Source organism: Pteropus alecto, unplaced genomic scaffold (genome assembly GCF_000325575.1).
Source record: "Pteropus alecto unplaced genomic scaffold, ASM32557v1 scaffold311, whole genome shotgun sequence".
Lineage (NCBI taxonomy): Eukaryota > Metazoa > Chordata > Mammalia > Chiroptera > Pteropodidae > Pteropus > Pteropus alecto.
This window is the reverse complement of record NW_006431916.1, coordinates 1,886,031-1,896,878: the sequence shown is the minus strand read 5'-3', so window position 1 is coordinate 1,896,878 and position 10,848 is coordinate 1,886,031. Positions and strand designations below refer to the sequence as shown.

General features: G+C 32.6%; 1 protein-coding gene across 2 annotated transcripts in view; it reads right to left on the bottom strand.

Annotated features, from left to right (window-relative positions):
- Positions 1-10,848, bottom strand: part of ACAP2 (ArfGAP with coiled-coil, ankyrin repeat and PH domains 2) — a 125,775-nt gene that overhangs the window by 68,095 nt on the left and 46,832 nt on the right. For both annotated transcript variants that reach the window (XM_015600309.2, XM_006906162.3), the window contains exon 2: positions 6,650-6,707. In XM_015600309.2, the coding sequence (XP_015455795.1) occupies positions 6,650-6,707 (58 nt within the window). The remainder of the gene's footprint in view (positions 1-6,649; positions 6,708-10,848) is intronic.

Below are 10,848 nucleotides of genomic sequence, written 5' to 3'. Positions count from 1 at the left end.
AAAGGTCTACAAATCATTTTTGAAACCCAACCTGCCACTAAAAAAAATGCCTGACAGACATGTACAGATGATTCCCAGAAAAGGAAATTCAAATATATCTTATGACCAAGAAAAACAATTCAATCTCACTTATAATAAAAGAAATGCAAATTACTATTTTTTACAGAACAGCAAAGATCAAAAGTGTGATGATAACATGCTGTTTTAGATACTGTAGGTATGGGGATACACACATGCTCATATATTGTTGGTGGGAGTGTAAGTTAGTACAATTTCTATGGAAAGCAATTTAGCAGGGGCTATCAAAATTTTAAACTCACAAACCTTTCAACCTAGGATTTCACTTTAAAAAATGTATTATATAGCTATATCTGCACATAAGCCACATGACACACATGTGAAATCAATCACTGCAGCCACACTAAAACACTGGTAGCAACTGTATAAATAAGTTATGATGTATCCATACAATAAAATACAATTCAGCTATTAAAAAGAATGAAGCAGCTCTATGATTAATAACAAGGAACAACATCCGAGATAAATTTTTTTAAAAAAACGAACTGAAGAAGAGTGTTCATATTTTTGTTGGTGTTGAGAAGAATACAAATACACATCAACTTTTATATGCTTAAAGAATGTCTGAAAGGACACACAAGAAATTAGTTCAATGTTCTCCTTTAGGAAAGAGATTAGATGTCTTAATTTTTCACTGGGTACATACACATTTTTGTACCTTTAAATTTTGTACCACATAGGTGGTAGTAAATAATTTAAAAATAATTAAATAATTCAAAAAATAATTAAAATAAAAATTTCCATAAAAGCAGACAGAGAGACAGGTTGGTAGTATAAGATTATAGTTAAAAACACAGGGTTTTAACACAGGGTTAAAAACACTTAGATTGATGGAACAGAATAGAGAGCCCAGAAATAAACCCATATTTATATGGTCAATTAATCTACGGCAAAGGAGGCAATAATATACAATGAGGAAATGACATTCTCTTCAATAAATGGTGTTGAAAAGCCTGGACAAATACATGCAAAAATGAAACTAGACCACTTTTTTACACCATATACAAAAATAAACTCAAAATTGGTTAAAGATTTAAATATAAGACCTGAAACTATAAAACTAGAATATAGGCAGTAAACTCTTTGACATAGGTCTTAGCAAAATGTTTTTGGATATGTCTCTTCAGGCAAAGGCAATAAAAACAAAAATAAACAAATGGGACTACATCAAACTAAAAAGTTTTGCACAGCGAAAAAAAACCATCAACAAAACAAAAAAAACAACCTACTGAATGGGAGAAGATATTGGCCAATGATACACATGATGAAGAGTTAATATCCAAAACTCAACACCAAAAAAACAATGCAATGAAAATATGGGCAGAGGACCTAAACAGACATTTCTCTGAAGAAAACATATAAATAGCCAATAGACAAATGAAAAGATGCTCAACATCAGTAGTCATCAGGGAAATGCTAAACAAAACCACATGAGATATCACCTCACACCTTACAGAATGGCTATTATCAAAAAGACAATAATAAGTATGTGGAGAAAAGGGATCTCTTTTCTAATTTTCTAATTTTGGTGGGGCCATAAATTAGTGCGGCCACTATGGAAATCAGTATAGAGATTCCTCAAAAAATTAAAAATATAATTAGCGAACGACCCAGAAATTCCACTTCCGGATATACCTCCAAAGAAAACAAAAACAATAATTCAAAAAGATACATGTATCCCCTATGTTCGTCACAGCACTGTTTACAACAGCCAAGATATGGAAGCAACCTAGGTGTCCATCAATAGATAAATGGATAAAGAGGTCATACATATATATAACAGACTATTACTTAGCCATAAAAAAGAATGAAATCTTGCCATTTGTGACAGCACAGATGGACCTAGAAAGTATTATGGTAAGTGAAATAAATTGGAGAGAAAGACAAATACCGTACAATTTCACTTAAAACAAATGAACAAACAAAGCAGAAACAAGGTCATAGATACTGAAAACAAACTGATAGTTGCCAGAGGGGAGTGCGATGGGGAGTTGGGCCAAAAAGAGGAAGAGGATTCAGAAGTACGAACTTTCAGTTATAAAATAAGTCACAGGGATATAATACAGCATAGGAAAGAGTCGATGATATCATAACTATGTATGGCAACAGATGGTTACTAGACTTACTGTGGTGATCACTTTGTAAAGTATATAAATGTTGAATCACTATGATGTACACCTGAAACTAATATTTTATGTTGTATGTCAACTCTAATATAAATCAGTCAATCGATACACAGAGTTCTGGGCTCAGCCAGCTTAGGTTCAAATCCAGCTGCCATACTTAACCATCAAAGTGATCTTGAGTGACCTTCACATCTCAACAAGTCTCAGTTTCTTCTGTATAATTCAATAACAATGGTACCAAGCCATATAAGGTTTCTATAAAAGGATTAAGATAATACACATAGAGATCTTAGCACAAACTGCTACTGGCACATGGTAATTACACAACAAAGATTTGCACTTCCTTGTCAGAGGTGGGGTTTTATTTTGTTTTTGTCCAAGAGAAACCTGAACATGTTTATCTACTTAAAATAAAGAGGTAGTAGAGAAGAGAAAAAGAGATGGCTAAAGGAAAGTCCTGAGGAGTTAAGAGTCTAGGACTGCATAGGGAAAGGGATACTTTTACCACTCGAACAGAAGGGAAAAAAAGAAAAAGATAAGGACAGATTTTGTTAAGTTTCTGGATCAGGGGCAAGAAACAAAGGTGTTCCTACAAAAAGGAAGGAAGAGTCAAGAAAGAAGAATAGTGGTTTCCAGAGGACGTAGGGAGAGGGAAATCAGTAGTGACTGCTAACAGGTACAGGGTTTCCTTTTAGGGTGATGAAAATATTCTGGAATTAGTGGCGAGAGTTGCACAGCACTGAATATACTGAAAACTACTGAATTGTGCATTTTAAAATGGTGAATTTTATGTCAGGTGAATTTTACCTCAACAACAAAAAAAGTTAACAACAACAAAAAAGTACTCTGAAAGGGAAATGAACTTAAAAGGGAACTGAAATATCAGAAGTAGAGAGACTGAAAGACTAGAGTTCTAGATGAGCCTGAAGAACAGAAGCAATAGGAGTAAAGACTGGAACTGGAAAGACTGGAGATTCAAGTCAGAAAGTAAGATATCAGCATTCCAGATCCCAGAGATTAGAACTTTGAGTAGTGAGGCATAGAATATGGCCATGAAAAGAGGTATCAGAATTAGAATAGAGGTCATTATCACACGAGTTGGAAAGAAAATAAAATCGTCATGTAGCTGAAATCATACATATACTGCAGCTACCCAAAAGAAAGACTGACTTGGTGATAGATCCTGTGCCTATGCCAGCTGTCAAAATCCTTATTAAATGAGTTATAATTAAGATATAACTGAATAATATAAACTTATAAAGAGGGAAGGTTTTTACCTAAGAGTAAGAGTAAACGTTAAATTAGTCAAAATAATCAAGCTAGCAGCCCAAATTCATTCAGGTTTTTTACTAAAGTGATAAATATGTCACAGGCACTTTGCCAGATGATGGGCATACAAACAACTTATTTGCTGACTATCCTTTAAGTCATGTGCAACTGGGTACAATATCAACTTTACAACATTGTTGTGAAGGATGGAGATAATATAAGTAAAACATAAGACCTAGTACACTAAGTACACAAGAAATGAGAGGGTTTTTTTCTCTTTAAAGACAGTGAGTCTTCAAGGAGCTAACAGTCTCTTAAAGAGACACCATCATAATTAACATTTATTTAGAACTTACCATATCTTACCATGTGCCAAGAATAGTGCCAAGCACTTAACATGTATTAACACATCTTATTCTCACAACAATCCTTAGATAGATAGATACTCTTATTTTCCTCATTTTGGAGATGAAGAAACTGAGGCATAGCAAGGTTGAGGAACTTGCCCAAGGTCATACAGTTCAGTAAAGTGGAACAGCCTGATTCAAATGCAAGAAGCCTTGTTCCAATCTTTGTGCTCTTAATTACTAGACTATGCTAAAAACCAAAAATTATAATAATAGTACACTAATTTAAATGAAAGTATGTGCAAGAAGCAATACAACATAAGAAAACAAACCTAAGTTTCGTAGTACTTGTGCTATGATTTAAAAGGTAGCAATCATTCCAAAGAGAAGATGCAACAGACACAGAGATTATATCCAGATGGCAATTATGATGCTCTATGATGTTGCCAATGCCCAAACACCTGGCAGAATAGACAAATGGTTGCACCCAGCAGATCAATGCCACACAGTAAGCATTATTCACCAAGAAGAGTGTAACTATTGGTGGCATACCTTATAAGCAAAATCGATGTAAGTCATTAAACTAGTTTAACCTGTTGATGGCATGATTTACAATATTACAAGTGAAACTTGCCCTGCACAAAGTTATGAAATCACTAAACTAGTCTTGGGCAGCCCCACCCTCTTCATTGCCACCACCTTCAATAACAACCATTTCCTGCTCTTCTCAGGTTCTCTTCTCTATGCTAACTCCTCATAATTCTAAAGTAAAAATGATAGAGAACACCTTAAGAATTTGAGAGAGGTACATTTAACAAGGGATTGAGATCTTAAACTAGAGGAATATAAAAGTAACTATGGAATTTCTATATGGATAGAAGATATTTTAAAAGAAGTAAGTTTCTGTGATGCCCTTAGTAGCCCTTTGGATTAATACAGACTCTAGAAAGGGCTTAGAGTTTTTAGTACTGAATGTAAGTAATTTAATAACTTTGTTTTAGATCTGAATCTTTTGGTTTTAGAATTCTACCAGTCTCCCAACCCTAAACAAATAATATAAAGGAAAAAAAAAAATAGCAACTCATAAAAGCAAAATCATTAACAAAAATTCTTTTTAGATACTTTAAATTTTGAGCTCCTCTCCCCACAAAATGTTTCATATGACTTAGATGCAGTTCTACCCAAAGAGAATAGATATCCTATTATAGTACTCTTGTGATTCTTTAAAAAGCCTTGCCCTTCTCCCTACTCTCTCATAAACCTACCAAAAAATCAAGACTACATCTTCTGTTGCCTACCCTAAGGGTTTAAAAACTGTGTCAAAGAGTACTTAAAAATAATATAATACCTCAGGGTAAAATAATAATAATGATAATAATAATAATCTCATACATATAATTTTAAATAAAAAAATAAGCTTTTGAAAATAATATCCTTACTAAAAATTATAACATTAAATCTTTAAAACGCTTGCCTGGAAGCTTGTTAGTGTTCCTCAGAAAATTTCCAAGTGTCGTGTGCTCCCCCAACATGGATCCAGGAGTACAGTGGTGCACAAGAAGAGCAATGAACTAAGAATAAAAACAAATGGGTTCTAACCCTGGTTCTGCCTCTTCTAACTGTGAAATGAAGCAAGTGTCCTTCACTTTCTGAGCTTTGCTGTCCTCATCTATAAAATGGGAATAATATCATTTGGCCCATCTACCTTACAGGATTATTATAAAAATCCAAAAGCATAGTGTATTACAAAGCACTTTGAAACTAGACAGCACTATGCAAAAATAACTTTTAGTAAACATATTCTAAAATTTTTATTTGTTTCACATACGTAAATAATACTGCTTTATATAATTTCTATTCTATTTACATTACATATATATATATATACACACATATATACACATATCTTTCATGATTTAAAAATATTTGAAAACCTTTAGCCTAACTAACAAAATTTATTTCCTTGCCACTCTAAGTGCCATCCTGAAATCTGGTTAGAAAGAGAGAATCTCAGATACCCCAGACTTACTGAATCAGGATCTGTATTTTCACAAGATCCCCAGGGGATTCTTATGCACAGTAAGGTTGGAAAAGCACAGCTTTACACAGCAATACCATTTACACCAATGATTATACAAATAGGAAATTATTTTCAAAAAAGATATTTCAAATATATGCATCTGATTTACCGCCAATAATTTAAAGATATTTCACTAAACAATGGTTATTTAAGATCAGAAGCCATTTCTTACTCGTTCTCATATCTCTGCCTGTTATATAGCAGTTATATACATTTCTTGGGTAGAAGCAAAAGAAGATTTTCAACAATTAATACAGAAGATAGGAATCAATGTACATTTACCCTTACATAGACTATGACTACTTAATATCAATTATTAAACATATATTAAGCACTTCTGGCAATATCTTTAAAAAATGGAATAAGTATTTTTACCTTTATATTTGAACATGGCCACATCCAAATTTATAAACAGAAATGATCAGAATATGTATGAAATCCATTAAGCATCAAAAAAATAGCTGCAATATTTTTGATAGACCAAGAAAGAAACTCCCAACAATAAAAAGAATATCTAGTGAGCTTTTTTAAGTCAGACATGGTTCAAATTCTAGCTCTGGCACTTAGTTTTTCAGCAAGCTACTTATTGTCTCTAGCCTTAATTTCCTCATGTGTTGGGATAATAACAGCATTTAACCTCATAGAGATGAAAGAAGTAACGACATGAACCACCTGGTACTACAGGCACAAATTATTATTTATGGGAAACAAGAATTAATGTTTTAAAAAGTTAAAAAACTAAAATTTACCTTATCAAGTTTTAGTTCCAATTCTGCCACATCTCCTTCTACTTCTTCTAAAGCAGCCCTAGAAATATTAAATATAAAATGTCATTTTACATGTTTAAATGTATACTTTACTCTTGAAAAATAACTCTTAACTGAATAAAATAGATATCAACGCTTTAAAATTACACTTCACATAAAGAAATAATTACCTTAGGATGAAAGATGAATACTTCATAATCATGGAATACAATAGACAATACAATTATTGTTTAAGGTAATGAGAGAATACATTAGGCTGATTTACTCAAGCATTTTAGAAATAGCTCAGAAGGACGTTATCCTTGTTTCATGCTCCATTTTGTTTCCAATGTATTTTTAAGAAATTACCAGATACTCCTACTTGTCAGGAGAATGATGAAAGTATAATACTAGTTTAGTTAGTACTTGATATTACACTACATGCAACACTCCAAAATTGGAAATTTGGAACAAAGCAGCAACTAAAACTTTTAAAGGATAATAAAATTTTAATTAAGAGTAATATATAACAAAATGCAATTCATCTACTTCGAGCCAGATATGCCATTTTCAAATAACCTTCTTGATAAACTAGCAACTTCCCAATCACTATTTTTTAAATTAAAAATTTGTTTCAGTTGGATAGTGTGGGGGATTCATGATCCAAAAAGCTATTTTGAACTCTAGGTAAGAAATTCTCAATTAGACAACAGAGCTAAGAGAAAGAAAGCTGAACTACAAGCTTTATTCCTAGAACTATCCACTTAATCTCTGTGTGACCTCTGACAAATCCTTTTTATCAGCCTATGATTCTACCTATCTAACTGGTAATATTTATAGAAAAAAGTTTTTAATCTCCCAAATAAGAAAATTATCTGACTATAAATTATTCAATACAGAGATGTATATTCCATAAAATGAGATACTCTACCATATAGCTGAGGAAAACAAGAAGGTGCTGTATTTCCAAAGCATAAAAATAGAAATGCTTCTCCCCTAAAAGTTTGTCATTTTCTTCAGCAGTATTTTTTAAATTACATATTGTTTCCTTAGCCTAGAAAACATTTCCCCCTTCACGTTAGTCCTCACTCCCTTCACCTACCTATATACTCATCATTTAAAACTTAATTCACAAAAGAAAATAAATATATTGGTACAAGGATATCTACCGTTTGCAATACCTTGGAAATCTACATATGCAACAATAGGAAATAATATAAATAAATGATGGTATATCCATCCTATTATGTGAAGCAGCGAATTTTTAAATGAGATTGATCTGTATCTACCGACACAGAAACATATACATGATAGTCTATTACACGGGGGAGGGGCGGGGGAAGCAAGATACAAAATTTTATATTTGTATAAGCCCAAATTTGGGGGGGAAGGAGGGAACCCTGATGGTATGTGTATAGGAAAAATCTGGAGGTGTATTTACCCATCTATTAACTATAACTTTGGAGAATGAAAATTGGAGAGCAGATTTACACTTTTTACTACTTACACTTCTGGATTCTTTTAATATGTGCAATAACTATGCATTTTAAAATAATTTTTAAAGCTAATAAAGAGGGAGAAAAAAAAGTTTAGACATCACCTTCCTAGAAAGTGAGTTTTCTTAGAACCCCTTCCACCACCCACTCAGGCAGGATTACAGATTCCTCCTGTGTCCCCACAGTAACTGATGCATATCTCTATCATTGTTCACTTCTTTCACTAGTCTGAGCTCCCAAAGGCAATATAGACACTCCAAATGTTTGAGTCAAGAAACTCCACAATTTTTACTATCAGAAACTCTATTCATTTACACTTTTAACTTTTATATAATTCAGCTTGACTCAAACCTCCAATTTTTTTCAAGCAAATTAGTTGAAAGAACCAACTTAAAAAATCTTGATTTAGTTATTGGTTCCTACTAAACTTATACAGTCAGGCTGCATAACGACCTTTCATTTCAGTCAATGTCATACCGCATATATGACGGTGGTCCCATAAGATTATCACGGAGCTGAAAAGTTCCTATCGCCTAATGATGTCATAGACATAGCCATCGTAAGGTCTCAATGTTGTAATGCAATGCGTTACTCACACGTTTGTGGTGATGCTGATGTAAACAAACCAACTATGCTGCCAGTCGTATAAAAGTATAGCACATACAATTATGTACAGTACATAATATTTGATAATGATAATGACTATTTTACTGGTTTATGTATTTTTATACCATACTTTTTATCATTATCATAGACCGTACTCTTTCTCCTTATAAAAAATGTTTGCTGTAAAATAGTATACCATGTTATGACAGCAGTTATAACATCTTGTGTTTACCACATCTCTTAATTGCATGATTTAATTTAATCCCGTGTTGTTTTATAAATTTAGGGTAGCTAAGTATACAGTGTTTATAAAGTCTACAATAGTGTACAGTAATATCCTAGGCCCTCACATTCACTCACCACTTACTAACTCAACTACAAGCTCCATTCATGATAGCTGTCCATTAGAAGTGTAACATTTTTTACCTTTTATACTATATTTTTACCATACCTTTTTAAAATTTAGATGTTTAGATACACAAATACTGTTGTGTTACAATTGCCTGCAGTATTCACTAAAGTTACATGCTATACAGGTTTGTAGTCTAGGAGCAATAGGCTATATCACATAGCCTAGATATGTAGTAGGCTAAACCATCTAGGTTTAAGTACACTCTATGATGTTCATGCAACGAAAAAATTGACCAATGATGCATTTCTCAGAACATATCCCTGTCGTAAAGTGGCTCTTGACTGTAGTTTGATAAGAAGCTTCATGTACATCCTCAATCTTATTTCATTGTGCAATTCTACTAATTTACTTTCATAAAACAACACTTTTAAAGAAAGGTAAAGAGGTAAAGAGAGGTATAAAAAGAAAAGAAATGTGTTTTACTTGTCATTAAAAATAAAGCCCTTTACAATTTATTATAAACTTAAACATAAGTTATCATAGGATTCAACAATTGCACCTAGGTATTTACCCAAACAAGTTAAAAATTTATGTCCACGCAAAAACCTGCACCCAAATGTTTACAGCAGCTTAATTCATAACTGCCAAATCTTGGAAGCAACCAAGATGTGCTTTACTAGATGAATGTGGCTCATCCATACAATGGGATGTTTTCCATCAATAAAAAGAAATGAACTATTAAGCTATATAAAGAAATGAATAAATCTTAAAAATACATTACTAACTGAAAGAAGCCAATCTGAAATTCTACCAACTGTATTATTTCAATTATATGATGTTCTGGAAACTATGAAGACAGTAAAAACATATCATTCTTAAAAACTATGAAGACAGTAAAAAGAACAATGGCTGCCAAGGATTCATGGGGAAGGAGAGAGGAATGAATATGTGGACCACAGGGGATCTTTAGTGCTATAAAACTATTATTATGTATGATACTGTAATGGTGCATACATAGCATACGTTTGTCAAAACCTACAGAATGTACTGACAGGTTAACAAAGAGTAAACTCTAACATAAACAAAGAGTAAACTCTAACATAAACTACAGACTTTAGTTAGTAATAATGTTGGCTCATCAATTATAAAAACTGTACCACACTAATGCAAAATGTTAATAATAGGAGAAATTGTGGATCAGTGGTTGGTAGGGATTCAAAGGACTAGGAGGAGAAACAAATAGGTAGAATGCAGAGATTTTAGGGAGTGAAATTATTGTGCATGATACTGTAATGGTAGAAACATGACATTATACATTTGTTAAAATCTGTATAACTGTACAACACGAAGAGTGAACCCTAATGTAAAATATAGACATTACTAATAAGGGATCAATATTGGTCTATCAGTTATAGCAAATATATCACATTAATGCAAGATGTTAATAACAGGGTAAACTAGGAGTGGGTATATGGGAATTCTATACATTCTGTGCAATTTTTCTCTAAATCTAAAACTGTCCTAAAAATAAAGCCTACTAAAAATTTTTAAATAAATAAATAATAAAAATGAAGCCTTCGTAATCGTATATTCATAGAATCTGTAAGTGTATCTTAGAGGTTCTTCAGTATTTCACCTTCTCTAAATATAAAATTTCTTTCCTTGGCCATCTAAGATGTATGTGAAAACTTGCAGCAATAGGTAAGTAGCTAGCATTTACAGCAGGCAGGTTAATTGCTGAATAGTCC